Here is a 20,195-nt window from a genome sequence, read left to right on the forward strand (position 1 = left end):
TGACCTGCGACTTGCGACCTACCTCTCTAGGTCGCAGTGCGCACTAGTACAACCGCTCGCCACCCCACCCCTAGTTTCTTCCTATCGGAAACGTCGGTACGAAGGTGATTCGCAGCTGGTCTGTCACAAATTGGTACAAGGAAGTTATACATATGTTACGGGTATGTTATTCCAAAACCACAAGAAAACACGCGTGTATGACAAAATACAGCTGTGTAGGCAAAGCAGCTGAAACCTCTGAAGTCGGAAGTTTTTAGACCCTGAAACATTTATATTGGTATTACAAGGCTTTATAACATATGTATAGTAAGTCGACGCCGCGCTCCGCTGTGTGTGTGCAATAAAGTGCGAAAGCTAATTATTTGGAAGCGGCCGACATCATCGGGGTTCCGCAGCTCGGAGTGAAATGAGTAGCTTGGTGTGTGGTTACATGCGGCGGCCGCTGAGGCCTGCGCGGGTGGCCTTGCGGCGAACTCATGGGAGCACCTTGTTTTTGAGGGTTACCTAATTTTAACAGTGTTTTATCAGGTTGTTGATCGCATTTCTTATTCGGTTCAATTTAACAAAAACATCTAATTATTAATTTTTCGTTCAGAACACCAAGTTTGTTGTTGGCTTTTGTCATGCTTTGGTTCTTCACACGGAAGTTCCATTCTCATTGACTATGTATCTTGAAAATAAAAGAAACGAAAAATACATGTTTCTCGCATTTCAAAATGGTTTTGTCCTACATCACATCTCCATATTCTTATTCTCAAGTCCTATATATAATAGCTGAAATCACATTTCCAATTCACCTTCTCGGTGGCTACTGTATCCTATTCAAAACTCCGTTGGCTATGAAATCCGTTAAATGGAGCCTGTTCAATCTGCATTTTTGGGCATCTCTATTTGATTTACTGCTTAGTTTTTTTGAGCAACCATTTATATGTATGCCTGTTCTAGCAGGATTTCCAATGGGTGTGATGAAATGGTTGAACGTGGAGACGGGGGTCATGGTGTATATTGGAATTACCGTTAATTACTGTAAGTGAACTCTAGCAATAGTTAAACCTTGCATTTGAATTCGAAAGGACAATATCGAAAAATTCTCATTGGAGCGCGCTTGCTTGGTGTCGATTTGCGGGCACCTTTATTGACTGCTATCTCGAAAACTAACCCCAAATTTGATTTTGCGATGCACATGAAAACTGACCGCAAGAAAGTTCTCTATCGTTTCTATTAAGAAAGTTTTGGGTTGAACATTTTCTAACCGGAAAAATTTGGGCTATTTCGGTAGAGCGCGTTTGCACTTATCTAGCTGCTGAACCACTGAGCGGGAGCTTCAATTACTAAATTTATTAAAGTCAAATATGAAATCAGGGAATTTTTTTGAATTTTCTCACATAGGTACTCGAAATCAGGAGAAAATTTAATGTCATTTAAAAATATTTCCCAGATTTCGGAACTCCGCTTTTAATTTTGCTCTAGCAATTCGCCGCAGCTTCTCCAGCCAGCAACTTTTAAAGGTGGAGTAGCGCCAGTGGGGAAATTGCTAAAAGCCACTCCTTTGGTCCCAAAATGACCAAATATTAGGATAAAGCTTTTCAAAAAAAATTTTGAAAATTTTTTATTTACTGTCAAAAAGTGGCGATTACTCAGTTTTTGCCTTTCATAATTTTGGAAGTCGACCAAAAAAAAATTTTTTCCGACATTTTTTATGTTTTAATTTTGTTTAAATGACTTGTATTAAAACATTGTAGGGGTCGAAAAATGCGACGTTTCTTTAAATTTCCTCAAAAGCTCGTATTTTTCAAAATTTTGGCAATTTGCCAAAACTTTGACCGGAAATTATGAAAAATATAAAAATTTTTGGAGTGTTTTATTATGATATTTGGTAGTTTTGGAACATTATAAGTGCATTTAGACAAAATCCCCACTGGCGCTACTCCACAACCAAACCATTTAAACGGTTTTGAACCTTTTCAAAACAATGCGATGTATTGCCGAACCTTCAAATTGACATTGTGAACATTTCAGTAGTACCCGTCTCTACTGTTTCCATGTTTGAAAACCGCTTCTTCGTTCTATTCGCTGAAGACACTCACTGGCGATATATTCGTTATCTACTTCTGATCTTTAATTATACTATTGCAATATTCTCTGGAATGGTTACATGTTTAGAAATTCCTGATCAACAATACGCGAGAGCCATTGTATTTGCAAAAAACTCGGAAATCATACAATTTGATCTACCAGAGTCGCCAATGTTCATTATATCAGTATACAATCCCTGGATAACATATCGACTGCTCATCTATCTTGCTCTATTTGTGGTTGAGCTATTTGTCTTTACAATTCTTATACGAATGAATATGAAGAAGGCAATGACCGGATTCCGATCTACAATATCCCAAAAAACCCTTAAAATGCACAAAAACTCCATAAAAGCTATGAATCTCCAGGTGGCAATCCCGATGCTTGTCATATGTGTTCCGTGTCTCTCCAGTATAATTGTCCCGGTGTTCTTATCCGATCATCAAGGCTTCATAAACTTCACCAATATCGTTGTGTCATCCCATGGTGCACTTTCTGCATTGCTTATGATCTACCTGCAAACCTCATATCGAGCAGAGGTCGTGAGAATTGTAGGGTGTTGTCGGAAATTGAGGATCGGAGAAGGCGTTCAAGTTTTTCATATTTCGTCTACAAGCTAACATGTCATGTGTGTTCCTTTCTGTTTGATTTTTTTGATGGTCTGTGCATTTTTCTTGTCGTAACACCATTGACAAATAAAATTATACTTCCACAGAGGTTCAACAGAGTACAAGAGTTACATGAGTTTAATTAATTGATTCATGGTAAATGGAAATAAGAAGGAAAACATAACCGGTTGTGATATGTACGTATATGTATATGCACGCTCTACAAAGTCGCCACAACTCCACCAACATTTTTCTCAATCTTTGCAGTTTTACAGCCAAATATTCTCAGAATCTCAACATGATATGCTTTCTGAAGATGCACCATGACCAATGTCGACAGGACCCCATGCATTGATATAATAATAATGCAGATGAGGTTTGTGGTGCCCTGAAGGTCCGTCGAGAACATTGGAATGAAAACGTTTACCATAAATGGAATGCAAACGATGAACAGAGGGATGGCTACCTAGAAGGGTTCAGGTTAAAGTATTAAAAAACATTGAAAAGATGTACCTGGAAATTCAAGGATCTCACGAAGCTTTTGTGCATTCTGAAGGTGTTTTTGGAAACCATCGATTTTATTTCACTTATAGACTTGTTCATATTCCATCTGATAAGCACTACAAAAACCAGCAACTGAATAAGAAACTTTGAAAAAAGCATCAAATGTCGAATCCTGATCCATGTTTTTTCAATTGCTACCACAAACATTGGGGATTCCGGAATATTATAAAGCATGAGGCCGGGATTTTGTTCAAACGTCACATTTCGTGCGTACTCCTGTTCAGGAGTACCGAGGTAGACAGGCAGTGGGATGAGTATTGCCAATAGGTAGTCAATTAATCTGAACGGATGTCGAGCAAATCTCCAGAAGGTTTTATGGGCGAATAGGATGAAGAAGCGGTTCTCGAACATGCCAATGATAGAGACAGGCATCACTGAGTTGATAAGGTTAAGTGAGTAAGTAAGTAAGTAGTAACTCAATTTTCTCGACAAATCACTACTTCATTAAATCCTATACCTATCAAATTTTGACAGAACATTTACCAAAGAAATATACTTGATAAGCTATCTTCAATTGTTCACTATTATAACTCCTACATTAATACAATCAATACAAGGTTTAGTAAAAGTTACATATACCGATTGAAACGGATACTAACACTGTGTCTTTTAAATTACTTTAAAACAGTCCTACTCGGCATTCACCTGAGATTTTTCCAATTTTCAAAAAATCATAAAATTTATAATTTTTTGTTGAATGAACGTGTTTAAAGGCAGTTTCCCCACTGGTGCTACTCCACCCTCAAAATTTACTTACAATAAGAAATCACTGAGCAAACGTAACATAAAAGGTCAGTCTCCACTCCAATACGATGCAAAACTCCCATTGGGAACCCAGTAAACGGAGCACTGATGAATGGTTGGGCAAAGAAACTCATGCTTAAATCCAAAAACGATGTCCACATGTGAACATTGAATAAACTCCATTTAACTGATTTCATGACCTCGGGAGTTTTGACAAGGATACAGTAACCACCAAATAGATGGATGGGAAATGAGAGTCCGGCGATGATGAATAGAATAGTAGAGTAGGTGTACGGAGAGCTGAGTGCTTCCAGGAGCATTTTAGCCGTTTGTTCTTATGTTACGTGTCAAAATTAAAAGGGAGACAATCAGCAAATTGTATTAAACAAGAAAATAATATGGGTGTTGTTTTGTCAGTGAAAAACATTGTCTACTTCCTAGTCAAGGTTGTTTTACGGTTTAGAGATCAAAACTTTTTCTTATTCTTTTTTAAAAAACATGAAAAGTCTATTTCGCGTTTATACATAACACTAATGATATCAATTCTACTAATCTTGTTTTGTTATCAAATGTTAGCTTGTAGTTTGTACTTTGTAGACTAATTTTTGATTTCTATAAACATTTAGGAAGGATACCTAACACAAAATGCTCTTAAAATTCATTGGATTTATTTAACCTATAGCTTACCAGCCGTGGGCAGCACCAACGGCGCGGCCTCCAACTTTTTTGAAGGACGTGAAAGACATAGGATATGCGGTGTCTGTCGCGGACCTCGATCGATGTCGGCTGCTCATTTCCATAAGGTCCGGGAAATTCCAGTTGTTCAGAGATCAAAGATCAAACTACATAGGGACAGACATTAGCACTTTATATGTAGTTAATGATATCACTATAAAGGTATTTTATTTGTGAAACCAATAACATAGAATTTGGCTGCTCTGAAGTTTGAAGTCCGACTTGCGTAACATTTGCCGTATACGAATTTCATGTGATCTCTGTCAGTAATATTAAGAGTAATGTCGAAATTACTGTAGGACTACTCCAGGTATACTATAACTTTACGCAAGTGGAAGTTACATGTTTATTCACTATAACAAGATTAAACAACAAAGAAAAAGTGCCACGTCCGATGCACCATGTTATCACAGCGTCGCCACCACTCCACCACCATTCTCCTCAATCTTTGTGGTTCGGCAGCCGAGTATTCTCAAAAACTCTTCACGGTATGCTTTCTGTAGATGCACCATGACCAATGTCGACAAGACCCCATGCATTGATACAATGATGCAGATGAGGTTTGTGGTGCCCTGGACATCCGCTGAGAACATTGGAAGAAACGCGTTGACTACGAATGGAATGCAGATAATAAACAGTGGGATGGCTATTGCGAGGATATAGTCAATGATTATAATCGGATGTCGAGCATACCTCCAGAATGTCTTGGATGCGAATAGGATGTAGAAGCGATTCTCGAACAAGCAAATAATAGACACAGGCATTACTGAAGTCATTATGTTTTCGGTAATAAAATGTTTGCATTTGGTCATGCGTTAACCAAGAACCTACTCAGACAACCCCATTTTTCATCTAATTAGAAATATGCATATCTAATTAGAAAATAAGTAATTAAGTAAGCGCTAAGCAATTCAACTTTCATAAACTTCATAGGTACTGTAACTTACGGTAAGCGATAACTGAGGCAATAAATACGTGAACTGCGGTATCCACTCCAATACAATGCAAAACTCCCATTGGGAACCCTACAAATGGAGCAGAAAGGAATGGCTGAGCAAAGAAACTCATGATTACATCCATTAGTGACGTCCAAATGTGAACATTGAATAGACTCCATTTCACTGATTTCATGACTTCAGGAGTTTTAAATAGGATACAGTAACAGCCGAATAGATGGACGGGAAGTGATATTACAGCAATTACAAATAGAACATTAGAGTAGATGTAAGGCGAGCTGAGTGCTGACAGGAGCATTTTTGGCACTTGTTCCGAAAGCAATACGCTATATGTGTCAATATAAAAAAGAAAAAGAGACAATAAGCAAATTGTGTTAAACATCAAGTCAATAACATGTGTCACATTTTGAAATTGGTTTAAACGTAATCCGTCTGGATAACTAATCAAAAAATATAAAATATAAAAAAATTCCGTTTTTCAAAGACCATGCTTATCTATAAATAACCATTAAACATAAGTATTCTGTGATTTTAGGTTTTGTACTGTGAATCTGTTCGACTGGCAGAAACACAACAAACAATTCATTAATTCTAATTATTGGTTTATTAAAAAAGGATATTACATCCGAACACAAAATTTTTTTTGGGAAATTGTTAATAGAGATTCGCAATGTACGTCCTTGAAAACTCTAGAATCACGTGGACACAAATACGGCGGAAGATGATTCTGAAAGGTTTCGAATCAGAAAAGACCCATTAAAATAGAAAACTTACTGGATTTCAGTTTACACACTTCGAGCATCTCTTTGTTTGAAATTAGGATTATTAAGCTGAAAACTATAGTTTAACGAATTTTTATAACTATGTATGAAAAGATCATAAATTTCATTGATTTTCATACTCCCACGCAAATAGGTTACCTTGTTTTGACTTTTTCGACCGGCAATTTGTCGATTTGCCGAATTTGTCGCCAAAATTTTTAGGCAAATCGGCAAATTGGCGGAAATGAAGATTTCTTTTTCGACAAATCGGTAAATGAAAAATTTGAAATGTTGAAAATGAAGATTTCCGGCAAATAGGCAAATTGCTGGAATTGAAAATTTCCGGGAAATCGGCGAACTGCCGGAAATGAAATCTTGAAAAATTTAAGCAAATCGGCAAACCGGCAAATTGCCGATTTGCCAAATTTGTCACCAAAAAATGTTTTTTTTCCGGCAAATCGGCAAGTTACCGGAAATAAAAATTTCCGGCAAATCGGCAAATTGCCGAAAATGAAAATTTTAGGCAAATCGGCAAAATTTGTTTTTCTGGCAAATCGGCAATTTGTCAAAAATGTCAAAAGGGAACAGTTTTATGTGTTTACGTCTCATAAAAAATGTATCCAAAAACTTCCAGGAAACGGCAAACCGGCGATTCGCCGAAAATCAGAATTTCCGGCAAATTGGCAAATCAGCAATTTGCCGATTTGTCAAATTTGTCGCCAAAAAAACATTTCCGACGAAAATTGCACACTGTGATCTACACTCTCTTTATGCCAATCTTACCCATCAACGGCATGCATGAAAGCCCAAAGTGATGCCAAAAGGAACAAGAGCACGGGATTAGAAAGCAGTGGGGCAACGAGATAATATGTGAATTGACCAGCAAACATACTAATTCCTTGAAGAAATGTTTGTTTAATAAATCCCAGTTCCCGTTGTTTCTGTCTCCTTGACATTTGGATGCCGGCTGCATTCATCAAAGATCGACTGTTTTTTCCTGCTTTGAAAGCTGTGAGCAGGTTGACTACTATTGTCACAATTATCATTACAGTATTCAAAATGAAATCTGTATACCATGTCAGTTGACTGCATTTTTGAGTTGTCAGAAATCCAAATGTCCATGTGACGTCATCATATGTGAATAAGCAACCAATAATTTCATAAAATAAAACACAAAATATGATTGAAACAATCCAAATCGCTTGAATCATTATAATTGTTCCAATTTTCGAAAATAGTTTTTCGTAGTAAAATGGGAAGAATACAGCACAAAATCGATTGAGTGCAGTTAGAAGATGAGACAAATGAGAAATTTCATAGGCTGCCATTGCGGAAGCTCCGAGTATATGGGAATATTGGATGAAAATGGTGGAATCGCTGGAATACATTTATAAGTACACACACTCGATTGGAAAATCGGCAATTTGCCAATTTACCGATTCCCCTTAAATTTTCAATTCCAGCAATTTTTCGGTTTGCTGATTTGCCGGAAATTTTCAATTCCGGCAATTAGCCAGTTTACAGGTTTGCGGAAATTTTCAATTCCGGCAAGTAGCCAGTTTGCAGATTTGCCGGAAATATCAATTTTTGAGAAATTACCAATTCGCCCATTTGCCGGAAATTTTCAATTTCGGCAATTTGCCAGTTTGCCGATTTGCCGGAGATATCAATTTTGAGAAATTACCAATTCGCCTATTTGCCGGAAATTTTCAATTTCGCCAATTTGCCAGTTTGCCGATTTGCCGGAAGTTTTCAATTCCGGCAATTTGCCAGTTTGCCGATTTGTCGAAAATGTTTATTTTCGGCAATTTGATAGTTCGCCGATTTCCCAGAAAATTTCAATTCCGGCCAATAGCCAGTTTGCAGGTTTGTCGAAAATTTTCATTTTTGGCAATTTGCCAGTTTGCCGATTTCCCTTAAATTTCCAATTATGGCAACTTGCTAGTTTGCAAATTAGCCGGAAATGTTAGTATTTGGGAAATTGCCGATTGCCGTTTGCCGGATATCAGATTTTCCGGAAATGTTGAGAGGGTTTTTTATCAGACGGAAACACTGAAAATTTAAATATTTTACCTTACTTCTCAAAACCGGCAAATTACCAACTTGCCGAATTTGCCGGAAAAACGGAATTGCCGAAAATTTTCGGCAAATGGTAGTATTGCACTACATTTGGAAATTTCAAAAATTTTATTTCAATCGGCAAAATTGTACGCATCCTTTAAATGAAATCGGCAATTTGCCAGAAATGAAACTTTCCGGCAAACCGTCAAACCCGCGCCGATTTGCCGAATTTGCCGGAAAAAACGGAAATTGCCGCCCACTCCTGGTTTGCCTTACATGAAAGCTGACTGCTAAAATCTTAACAACCTTTTTTCTAACAGCCTTTAACAAGTTTAAACAAGCTAAGCTAAGCTTAAACAAAACAAACCTAAATTGCATTGGACAGACATACAACAGAAATATCAGACACATTATTGTATTGCACACTGCTTGATTTTTATTGATAGTTCCGAATGAACTTTTCATTGAGCTGATTTTAAATGTTGAAATAAAAACTGCAATATTAGCTAGAGTCCCAACAGATGTGATCTGGAAATTCATCTATAATACTTTTCAGAAAACTAAAAAATACCAAGAACGTGATACCGGACACTATCAGCGGTTGATACATGCTTTCTAAGCGGAGATATTTCAGAAATGACTAGGCTCCGACAAAGTCTAGAGTCCATGACAAATCGTGTACTCTCCATGCGAAATCAGAAAATTCCCGAAAACAAACGTGGGAAACTTTGTGTGGAGTAGACTCATAGTCAGTCTTTGATAATTGTCATGAAAAATGTTGATCTACGGGCTAATACTTTAAACTTTAAAAAACGAAAACAAGGATGCTCGGCAAAATATTTTTTGACAATTTTGGTAGCTGATCTTTTTGATAGTAAGATCACAAAAAATAAATAGGTTCATGAAGGGGGACACTTTCCCGTTGCCGGAAATGATAATTGCTGAAAATACGAGTCGGCGAAATCATTAATTGCTCCATGGGTCTCGAGACTCTGATTAACTTTGTTTTTAATTCGATTGTTTCAGGTATTTCCTGAAAACGTCGTTTTTAAACATAATCACACTACAGGGTGGCCCATAATTATGCGGACCAAGTTGCTCTCACGAATAGATGTTTTTTTCACCCCTGACAAATTTTTAGTGATTGCTTTATATGTTCATTGATAGCTGACATTTTTTCCTATTAGTTAATTTCAAAAAATGTTGGTTTCTTGAACTTCGCAATCTAAGCAGAGTCGTCAAACTAGCATCATCTCCCACACTGACGACTTTTTGGCACGCAACATATTTTTGAGTCTGGAAGTTTCAAAACCGATTTTTTATACAGTAATGTATATATATTGGATGCAAAAAATATTTTTTCATAAATGTTGACGTATATGGAATTTGTTCCATATAATTCCAGCTCCTGCTGGGTGAGTGTTTGACAGTAACAAAAGCCGATTTTACAAGCAGTTTAGTATCTAATGACAGATTGAGGTGTATCTCAGCCATGAAATGAGATAAACGCATAATTTTTTCCACAAAAAACGTAAAAAATTAGTAGAACGTTATGACTTTCTATCGAAACATTTACTTTTTAAATAACTGATATGCCAAGTCGAACGTCGGCGTTCTGATGTTTTTGATTTGGCTTGTTTCAATCAATGTCCACTACATTGCCAGATGCAGGAAAGCATGAATTGTATTGAAAAACAAATTTTCAGATAATAATCAATCTAAATATCATTGCGAGAGTGCCCATATTTGCAACAGTACCTAGAAATGACAATAAAAAGAAAAACACCTATGAGTTGCGTGCCAACGCCAATGTTTTTTCGGAATGCCAGCAGGCCTGTAGAATTGCACAAGCGGATATTTTGAAAGTTTGACATCATATTTTGTTCCTTAGAAAATTTGGAATAAAATATGTGTTGTTATCATATTTTTGAATGTTTAAATCAGATTTTATGAGCACGACTTGTGGTCCGCATAATTATGGTCCACCCTGTAGTATAAAATTTGTATCATATGTTTTTGAAGTGAACTGTACATACAGGGGTGCCCGGCAATCGGAAATTTCCGTCAGTCGGCAATTTCGTCAATTTTCAAACCTAATTATGTTTTGGAAATCGACAAGAAAACATTGTTCAGTAAAATGCATTTTTAGGCTCATAAATCTACAAGAAGTATCACTTCCCATTTCTGGCAATCGCAAGTTCCAATTGACGGTTTTCAAAATTTCCGGTAATCGGCAATTTCGGCAGTTGCCGAAATTGTAGAAGATTTGTAGAATTGTAGAAACTTTGATTGCTGAACGGCCGCGTTGTTATATTTTTTTAAGTCGGCTAACGATTAATTTGTATAATATTGGTCGATTGGGGTCAACTTGTCAGCATGATCAACCGTTGGTTTTCGATATCCTCCCAGATTTATTTTCCGTTTCCATTTTCCTAATTGGTCTGAAGCAACTACGCATGTATGTATGATGTTGCCATTATTTGTCTATTTTAATGAAGCCTCCATTTCCTCGTTTTCATATTTCCCCCCATCCCTTTTCACACACACACACACAAAACATGTTTCTCAGCTCTCCTCACATCTATTCCCAAATCCTATATGTAATCGCTGCATTCTCATTCCCGATTCATCTATTCGGTGGTTATTGTATTCTATTCAAAACTCCTAAAGCGATGAGATCAGTTAAATGGACCCTGTTCATCATGCATTTCTGGGCGTCCCTCTTCGATTTGAGCATCAGTTTTTTCGGTCAACCATTTATCTGCACTCCTGTACTAGCTGGATTCCCGCTGGGGCTCTGGAGCTGGCTGGAAGTGGACACTGGAATCGTGATGTTTCTTGGATTTACCACTGCTTTTTGTAAGTATTTGCAAAATTCTCAACATTAGTTAAGTTTATTGTTCAGTAATGCCGATTTCTGTCATCAAAACCTTCGAAAACCGTTACTACATCCTATTCGCCGATCGAACGGTTTGGAGATACTTTCGTTACCCATTCTTTGTTTTAAACTACATTTTATCAATATCTTCTGGATTAACCACTTATTTTATGATCCCCGAACAGAGTTACGCGAGAAGTGTGATCTTTGAACGGAACCCTGATCTATTACAATTTGACTTTCCCGAGTCTCCAATACTCGTGTTGGCTATTGACAATACATTTAACAAGTATCGTCAGTTTGCATTAATAGCGATATTTATTTCTGAAATTATGATTTTTGTACTGCTGATCAGGTGGAATACGAACAATGCCATGAAGGATATGAAAATCTCACCGAGCACTTTGAGGTTGCAAAAGAACTTTATGAGAGCGCTAAACTATCAGGTAATAGATTACATTATCATAGGTATTCAAATAATGATATTCCAGATAGCTATCCCCATTATCCTTCTATGTATCCCTTCAGTAGCCGGCATTACAATTCCGACACTAATCCAAGATCATCAGGCATTCAACAACTTTGTCTATGTCGTCGTGTCTTTTCATGGGGTCCTATCAACATTTATAATGGTATATCTACAGAAACCATATCGGGATGTGGTTTTGAAAATGTTCGGTGTTGATGTGACAAGTAATATCCGCGTGGCTCATTCCGTTGATAGAATCACTGGTTCTGTTTTATTTTGATTTATTGAATAAATGAATATTAATGAATAATTTTTACATACTTGTGATCTCTGTCTCTTGTTTCTGTAATTGCCGGAATCTGGAACAGGTGTTTTCTTTTATTGTTCTTCGGGATTTCTTTTTAGGCCGTAAAATTTAGTGATCAAAAATCTGGTGAAGACCAATTTGTGAATTTTTGTTATCGTCGTGGGGTTCATTACTTCATTACGTGATGTTTGAAGGTGTCATACCCATTCCTTATGAGAATAACATCAAGTATTCTGCAAGCTTCTGCAAATTAAGCTTCAGAATAGGGATTCAATGGAAGGCAGGCGTGGTTTCAGGGTCTGACGCCGGCCTCTCGCCTCATGGCAAGAAGTCAAAGGCTTGGTGTTCACACCACATAGTGCGAAAGGTGGTTCTTTCGACGCGGACGACACTTTTTGGTTTCCGCGCCGTACTATAGAGGATCCGCGGCGCGAAACAGGTGGACCGTGCGCCTACGTGGAAGCAAAATAAAAAGATCAACAGCGAAGTCCTTGGGCAACACCCAAATGATCCGCCGGATTGTGCCACAGTTTTTCCGGTTTGTAGGAAAAATCCTTGTCTCGCATTCCAGCTCTGAAGCCCATGAATCCGCCGAGAAGAATACATGTTGCTCCACCAATCATTGCTCCCATCATTAATCCCATTCGAATCTTTGTAAATGCTGCATATCTTGAAAGAACTGGCATTCTCAAATTTGGGTAATTAAAGAGAAAAATGAATAACTTTGGTTCAGAAATGAGACAACTGATGGAAAATGAGGAAAAAAACAACGCAAAATTTGTTATTACCTGACTTTTTTTTAATGAATGAAACGTATTTCCAACCTCACACAAAAATGTTACTAGAAGCTCTGAGCTCTCCTTATGTATATTCAAACGTTCTATTTATAATTGCTGGTATCTCATTTCCCATTCACTTATTTGGCGAGTATTGTATCCTATTTAAAACTCCGAAAGTCATGAAATCAGTGAAATGGAGTCTATTTGATGTACACCTATGGTCATCACTAATGGATTTGTTCTTGAGTTTCTTCGTTCAACCATTGGCATTTTTTCCAGTGATGGCTGAATTTCCGATGGGTGTGTTGAATCGAATAGGCATGAAGACAGATGTATTGATGTGTTCTGGAGTTTTGATTGCTTTACGTGAGTGATTTTGGGTTACAAGTACTTCACATCAATATTCATTCCAGTTGTACTCGTATCAATCATTAAAATGTTCAAAAATCGATACTACATATTATTTTCCATGCATACATGCTGGCGCTACATTCGTTATTCATTTTTAACGATGAACTACGTTTTGACTATTCTTTTTGTAATAACAGTGTATGTTGAGATACCTGAAGATCAAGAGTTTGCAAGAAGTGTGTTGTTTAAGAATAATCCTGAGCTACTACAATATGATATACCGGAATCGCCAATTCTAGTGATAGCATGGTCCAATTTTCGAATGATTTATCGACAACTCCTTTTCACAGCCTTATTTCTCTCCGAGCTTATTGTATTTACAGTTCTTATCCGGTTGAATATGCAGAAAGCCATATCTGAGATACGGTCTTCAGCGTCTTGTAAAACGTTCAAAATACACAGGAATTTTATGAAAAGTTTGAATATGCAGGTAATACATAAAGTCATGTACTTCAACTCCAACAATCCCGGTATAAAACAGATATAGGTTCAAAAAACGCACAATATTGCATAGATCCACATTTAAAGAGAAAAGTTTTCAAATTTAAATTTTTCAGATCGCTGTACCCATTGTGGTCATTTGTATTCCATCATTTTTCGGTTTAGCAGTACCATTCCTCCAAGGAAATACGCAGGGCGCGATTAATTTTATTTATATAATTGTATCAACACATGGAGCACTATCGACATTGATCATGGTATATTTACAAAAGTCGTATAGGGAAGCAGTTGTTCAGATTGTTGGTTGTAACAGGAAAATGGAGGAAAATATTAGAACTGTGATGCCGAAGGCCTTTTAGCTAATGTTTTTATTATTTTATTTTTAATGTTAGTTACAAAACTGGCATAATGAAGGAGTAATAAATAATCACATCAACGATTTTGTTTTTTAATCAGACAATATTTTTCCTACACCTATATATAATTTCGTTAACAAACAAGTCACAAGAAAACTCCACTGAATTTATTTTGTTGATTTTTTTTTAACGTGCGCATCTTTGAATGCTCTCCCTGGGTTCAGTTCAGAAATTTTGCAGCTAAAAATTTACATGAACCGTTTCTTAACATGGGTTTCGGTCAAATAAATTGAATTTTAATTTTTGAAATATTAAAGGTGGACTACACCCTGTGGGGAAATTGCTTTAAAACACGCCTATGGGGTCACAATGACCGAATATCATGATAAAAAAATTCAAAAAAAATTTCTAGATATTATATGATTTTTTGAAAATTGAAAAAATCTCAGTTTTCCCCTAATTCCTATTTGAATTTCCGCCAATTGAACTCGTTCGTTGGAGCGCGCTTGCATTATTTTCATTAATTTTTTTTATTTGTTTTCATTATTTCACTGATTTTCTTCATTTTTTGGGGGTTTTTAATCGGAAAATAAAAGAAATAAACAAGAAAAATGCAAAATGTTTAGTAAAAAGTAACTGAAAATGCCTAAAACTCTGAAATTATGCGATCCGACGATGAAAAGCCTGAAATTAGTATTATTCAGAGTTTTAGGCATTTTCAGTTACTTTTTACTAAACATTTTGCATTTTTCTTGTTTATTTCTTTTATTTTCCGATTAAAAACCCCCAAAAAATGAAGAAAATCAGTGAAATAATGAAAACAAAAAAAAAATTAATGAAAATAATGCAAGCGCGCTCCAACGAACGAGTTCAATTGGCGGAAATTCAAATAGGAATTAGGGGAAAACTGAGATTTTTCAATTTTCAAAAAATCATATAAAATCTAGAAATTTTTTTTGAATTTTTTTATCATGATATTCGGTCATTGTGGCCCCATAGGCGTGTTTTAAAGCAATTTCCCCACAGGGTGTAGTCCACCTTTAATTTTGATGAAAGCTTTATTTATATGTTTTCCATGTCAAAACCCCATTTATCTATAATTGTTACTGACAATTTCAACTTTCTTGAAAACAGTAGTGTTACATATGCAAACAGATATATCTCAAAGAAAAAACATACAGTTTTGTTGAAAAAATATCAAAAACCTGTCCATAAATTTCACTTTCAGAAAATATGTTTAAAATTTTTGTAGCTAATCAAGCTCTAAAGTCACGTCAGTTTTGACCGGAGGTACCTTTTTAAAGCCCGTGTTAATTCAAGAAGCCGTCACGTATACGTTAAAATTGTTCCATTTTCCCCGTTACTTTGGAAAGTTCATGAAAAGTTCCTCGACACTCGAAGGAACATTCCCAAGAATTCACTCTTTGTTGATTATATTGTTATTGTTTTCTGTTTGCGGAAGTAATCATTTTAGACTTTCAACCTACTCAATATTTGATTTTGTTACACGCTTTGTTTTTCGCCTATGACACCCATGTGTTCATTAGCACCTCTATCACTACAAAATGTTCCTTTCGTCTATCAGCTCACCTGATACCTACTCGACTATCCTATTCATAATCGCCGGATTCTCATTTCCCATCCATCTATTTGGTGGTTACTGTATCCTATTCAAAACTCCTGAAGTCATGAAATCAGTGAAATGGAGTTTGTTCAGCTTTCACTTTTTCTCGGCTTTAATGGACTTTTCTGTGAGCTTTTTTGTTCAGCCGTTCGTCTGTTTTCCTGTCATGGGTGGATTTTCAATGGGAGTATTGGAATGGCTAAACGTGAATATGGGGATTATGGCGTTTTTCGGAATGATTATTGTTGCATGTACAGTGCTGGCCAAAAAGATATCCACTTTTGGTTTTTTGTGTGTAACTTTTTTCTCAAGCATCCATTTGACTTGAATTTTTCCGTGTGCATAAAGCGAAATGTTACGCAAATTTGCGGACCAAACATTACATGATTATCGATTTTTTCTGAATTTTATTTCAATTTTTTGATTTTTTCGTTTTTCCAATTTTCATTATTTTTTTTGAATTATCAATAAAACGCACTCTGTTTGTTGCACTGGATTTGTTTGGTTGATAAATTATTTTTAAGGTATGGTAAAATCTGTTGGGTGTAAAAATCTTTCCTTGGACGTCAAGAAAGCCATTGTAGCTGGCTTCGAACAAGGAATACCCACGAAAATGCTCGCGCTGCAAATTCAACGTTCTCCGTCGACTATTTGGAAAGTAATCAAGAAGTACCAAACTGAGGTGAGTTCGAAAAATAGTATTTTTTAATAATAAATGTTTAGAAATCCGTCGCTTTGAGAATCTCGCCCGGCAGGCCTCGAGTGACAACCCATAGGATGGATCGCAACATCCTCCGATCAGCAAGAGAAGATCCGCATAGGACCGCCACGGATATTCAAATGATTATAAGTTCTCCAAATGAACCTGTACCAAGTAAACGAACTGTTCGTCGACGTTTACAGCAAGCAGGACTACACGGACGAAAGCCAGTCAAGAAACCGTTCATCAGTAAGAAAAATCGCATGGCTCGAGTTGCGTGGGCAAAAGCGCATCTTCGTTGGGGACGTCAGGAATGGGCTAAACACATCTGGTCTGACGAAAGCAAGTTCAATTTGTTCGGGAGTGATGGAAATTCCTGGGTACGTCGTCCTGATGGCTCTAGGTACTCTCCAAAGTATCAATGCCCAACCGTTAAGCATGGAGGTGGGAGCGTCATGGTGTGGGGGTGCTTCACCAGCACTTCCATGGGCCCACTAAGGAGAATCCAAAGCATTATGGATCGTTTTCAATACGAAAACATCTTGGAAACTACAATGCGACCCTGGGCACTTCAAAATGTGGGCCGTGGCTTCGTGTTTCAGCAGGATAACGATCCTAAGCATACTTCTCTTCATGTGCGTTCCTGGTTTCAACGTCGTCGTGTGCATTTGCTCGATTGGCCAAGTCAGTCTCCGGACTTGAATCCAATAGAGCATTTGTGGGAAGAGTTGGAAAGACGTCTTGGAGGTATTCGGGCTTCAAATGCAGATGCCAAATTCAACCAGTTGGAAAACGCTTGGAAAGCTATCCCCATGTCAGTTATTCACAAGCTGATCGACTCGATGCCACGTCGTTGTCAAGCTGTTATTGATGCAAACGGATACGCGACAAAGTATTAAGCATAATTATGTTGTTTTTAAATCCAATTGCTCATATTCCGGTACTTTAATTGTCATTTCCTTGCAACCTCGGTTTTTTCAATATTTCTAGTTTTTCGATTTTTTTGAATTTTTCTGAAGTTTTTTCAAAATCTGTTGAACATTTTTGATGAATATTGTGTTTTTAGATTTTGTGAACACTGTGGTGAAGTTTCAAAACAAAATAACCACTTAGAAAAAAGTTACACACAAAAAACCAAAAGTGGATATCTTTTTGGCCAGCACTGTAAGTGATGTTTTTGGAATATTTTCATCCAGATTTTCAGAATCTGCGCTCGTGTATAGAGATGTAAAAAACGTTTAGCTTTTTCCATAATAACACACCCCGGCCTCATCAATTATATTCCTTACTTTTGATTCAAAAAAATGTTAGAAAACAGCGTTAAACTCCCGTTACTTTCCCTTCCATACTGGCCTATTTTTAAAATGCCAAACAAAAAAATGCAACCGACACCTTGTGGGTTGCAATGCCAATAGCCTGGCTTGGCCGGCATCAAGTACCGAGGTGCCAAAAAGTATCTGGGGCTGCTAACAATATGAATACCACAGAAAGTAGAGCAAACACTAAAATCCTGAAAAAAGGAAAAAAAAACGACAAAAATCAGGAAAAATGGGATATTCCAAAATCCGAAAAAGGGACCTAAAAAAGACAAAATTAAAAAAAAAAAGAAAAAAGTTTTGCACCCAATTCTCATCAAATAACAAATCATTTCAGTCGTACCTATTTCCATCATCAAAATGTTTGAAAACCGTTATTTTGTCCTGTTTGCAATGCACACTTGCTGGCGCTACACTCGGTATCCATTTTTAACCCTGAACTACCTAATGGGAATACTTGCCTCTACCGCATCATATCTGGAGATCCCAAATCAAGAGTACGCCAGAACTGTGACGTTCAAAGTGTATCCAAGGATATTACTTTATGATACCGCGGAACATCGGATATTTATTCTAGCTATTGACTTTTACTCGCTTATCATTCGCCAATCGTTCTTCACAGCATTATTTCTAATCGAGCTTATTGTGTTCGTAGTTCTCATCCGGTTGAACATGAAAAAAGCTCTATCTGGGATACGGTCTTCGGTTTCCAGTAAAACATTAAAAATGCACAAGACTTTCATGACGACTTTAAATATTCAGGTATACTAGATTTTGTTCGTTTTTATCAAACACCTGATTTCAGGTAGCCGTTCCCATAGTCTTCATCTGTATTCCATCATTTGCCAGTATTGCAATACCATTGATCAATGCGGATAATCAAGGCACCAATAATCTTATTTATATAACTTTATCAACTCATGGAGCTCTATCAACATTAGTCATGGTGTATTTACAGAAATCATATAGGGAAACGGTTCTGCAAATTGTTGGGTGTAATCGGGATGTTGCTGAAAGAAATGTTCGAATTGTGATTCCAGTTACCTCTTAACCTCTTCTCACTTTTGTAATTAATAAATAGATTATTTTATGTGAACTGTCGGGATAAGGTAGAGTGCGCCCAACTGCTATAGGGCATTTCCTGATGTAAGGGGTTTTGGATCTGCAGCGCATAGGGATTGAGAAACGGATCAGTTTTTAACTGATTAAACCTTTAAAACTAATTTTGGCATCGGACGTTTTGGTCTGAAACCACAAAAATTGACAGATAAAAACCAAACATTTGAAAAATCAACCGGGCAACTGCTATGGAACCCACGTCTGATTTGAAGGGCTTGGGAAATTTTTTAAATATTTTTCATAGAAAAATAATATCAATATTGAATTCAGCATACCAAAAAAACCTTTTGTGACTCTGCTTTTATTTTGATAATTCTAAAAGGGCAGAAAAGTTGGAAAATTCAACGGCCCACTCCTCCCTCTTGAGATTTTTGGGATTTTTCCAATCCCAAAATTAACTTACTAATTTTTTAAACAAAGTGTCCCAAAAATTTTTCCATGTTTCCGAAAAGTTGAAAAAATGGAAAATTTCGGGAAAATTTCGATTTTTAAACTTTTCTCTCTTTTTAATGGTGATGCAGTCTAAATTTAAACTCGAAATTGTTTGAAAACATTGAATTTCATAATAAAACTTATTGGAAACTAGTTTTTGCCACTCATCATTTTGGAAGTCGACCAAAAAAAAATTTTTTTCAACTTTTTTAATGTTTTACTTTTGTTCAAATTATTTGTATTAAAACATTGTAGGAGTCAAAACATGCGACATTTCTTTAAATTTCCTCAAAAGCTCGTATTTTTCAAAATTTTGGCAATTTGCCAAAACTTTGACCGGAAATTATGAAAAATCTAAAATTTTTCTGAGTGTTTTATTATGATATTCGGTTGTTTCAAAATCCCGCTACTTCACCTTTAAATGTACCTAATCGAATTAAAAACAAAATATATAATTAACTTGTATTCTCAAAATTAGACGGTAATTTCACAAAAGTTAATTTCCAGCCGCTGCGTCATTGACAAGTTGGTCAAGTTTCAAACTTCCACTAATTTTGGTCATTTTTTGAGCCGCGATAACGTTTTTTAGAAGTTTTCAAGAAGTATTATATGAGTATTTTTTCAAAAATCGAAAAATCGAAAAATTTCGTTTTTCGAACAAATTTTCGATTTTCAAAAATTAACTTAATATTTTGGCCATTATTCTTCTTTTTAGAAACAATTTGTATGTCTTTCCTTGTGAGTACATCCAGAATTAGTTAAAAAATCATATTTTATGGTTAATTTTCTGAACTTTTTTTTTCGATTTTCCAGAAAATCAAAAAATCGCAAATTTGTCGATTTTTTGTTTTTTGAAAA

The 20,195-nt window shown here is 36.4% G+C and overlaps 8 protein-coding genes across 8 annotated transcripts; 4 read left to right on the forward strand and 4 right to left on the reverse strand.

The window, feature by feature from the left end:
- Nucleotides 1-716: 716 nt before the first annotated feature.
- On the forward strand, nucleotides 717-2,696 carry srh-290 (Serpentine Receptor, class H; the record flags this gene model as incomplete). The annotated part of the gene is made up of 2 exons (NM_001028541.1): nucleotides 717-1,026; nucleotides 2,020-2,696. The coding sequence occupies 2 exons, from the start codon at nucleotides 717-719 to the stop codon at nucleotides 2,694-2,696; spliced, it is 987 nt and encodes a 328-aa protein (NP_001023712.1).
- Nucleotides 2,697-2,904: 208 nt separating this feature from the next.
- Nucleotides 2,905-4,312, reverse strand: srh-289 (Serpentine Receptor, class H; the record flags this gene model as incomplete). Its single annotated transcript, NM_001028540.1, has 3 exons — nucleotides 2,905-3,150; nucleotides 3,198-3,622; nucleotides 4,006-4,312. The coding sequence occupies 3 exons, from the start codon at nucleotides 4,310-4,312 to the stop codon at nucleotides 2,905-2,907; spliced, it is 978 nt and encodes a 325-aa protein (NP_001023711.1).
- An 822-nt stretch (nucleotides 4,313-5,134) lies between these two features.
- srh-288 (Serpentine Receptor, class H) lies at nucleotides 5,135-5,981 on the reverse strand (the record flags this gene model as incomplete). Its single annotated transcript, NM_001028543.1, has 2 exons — nucleotides 5,135-5,493; nucleotides 5,675-5,981. The coding sequence occupies 2 exons, from the start codon at nucleotides 5,979-5,981 to the stop codon at nucleotides 5,135-5,137; spliced, it is 666 nt and encodes a 221-aa protein (NP_001023714.1).
- Nucleotides 5,982-6,425: 444 nt separating this feature from the next.
- Nucleotides 6,426-9,115, reverse strand: srx-18 (G-protein coupled receptors family 1 profile domain-containing protein; the record flags this gene model as incomplete). The annotated part of the gene is made up of 4 exons (NM_075092.2): nucleotides 6,426-6,513; nucleotides 7,228-7,821; nucleotides 8,873-9,033; nucleotides 9,077-9,115. 4 exons carry the CDS (start codon nucleotides 9,113-9,115, stop codon nucleotides 6,426-6,428), a joined length of 882 nt encoding a protein of 293 aa, NP_507493.2.
- Nucleotides 9,116-11,063: 1,948 nt separating this feature from the next.
- srh-287 (Serpentine Receptor, class H) lies at nucleotides 11,064-12,132 on the forward strand (the record flags this gene model as incomplete). The annotated part of the gene is made up of 3 exons (NM_001028544.1): nucleotides 11,064-11,364; nucleotides 11,411-11,829; nucleotides 11,875-12,132. 3 exons carry the CDS (start codon nucleotides 11,064-11,066, stop codon nucleotides 12,130-12,132), a joined length of 978 nt encoding a protein of 325 aa, NP_001023715.1.
- A 503-nt stretch (nucleotides 12,133-12,635) lies between these two features.
- Nucleotides 12,636-12,845, reverse strand: Y94A7B.11 (Reactive oxygen species modulator 1; the record flags this gene model as incomplete). Its single annotated transcript, NM_001129597.3, has 1 exon — nucleotides 12,636-12,845. The coding sequence occupies one exon, from the start codon at nucleotides 12,843-12,845 to the stop codon at nucleotides 12,636-12,638; it is 210 nt and encodes a 69-aa protein (NP_001123069.1).
- A 149-nt stretch (nucleotides 12,846-12,994) lies between these two features.
- Nucleotides 12,995-14,149, forward strand: srh-292 (Serpentine Receptor, class H; the record flags this gene model as incomplete). The annotated part of the gene is made up of 3 exons (NM_075093.2): nucleotides 12,995-13,304; nucleotides 13,352-13,779; nucleotides 13,907-14,149. 3 exons carry the CDS (start codon nucleotides 12,995-12,997, stop codon nucleotides 14,147-14,149), a joined length of 981 nt encoding a protein of 326 aa, NP_507494.2.
- Nucleotides 14,150-15,848: 1,699 nt separating this feature from the next.
- Nucleotides 15,849-18,837, forward strand: srh-291 (Serpentine Receptor, class H; the record flags this gene model as incomplete). The annotated part of the gene is made up of 3 exons (NM_001359795.1): nucleotides 15,849-15,897; nucleotides 18,124-18,548; nucleotides 18,592-18,837. 3 exons carry the CDS (start codon nucleotides 15,849-15,851, stop codon nucleotides 18,835-18,837), a joined length of 720 nt encoding a protein of 239 aa, NP_001346693.1.
- Between the last annotated feature and the right edge of the window lie 1,358 nt (nucleotides 18,838-20,195).

The sequence above is a fragment of the Caenorhabditis elegans genome, chromosome V (assembly GCF_000002985.6).
Source record: "Caenorhabditis elegans chromosome V".
NCBI classification, from domain to species: Eukaryota; Metazoa; Nematoda; class Chromadorea; order Rhabditida; family Rhabditidae; genus Caenorhabditis; species Caenorhabditis elegans.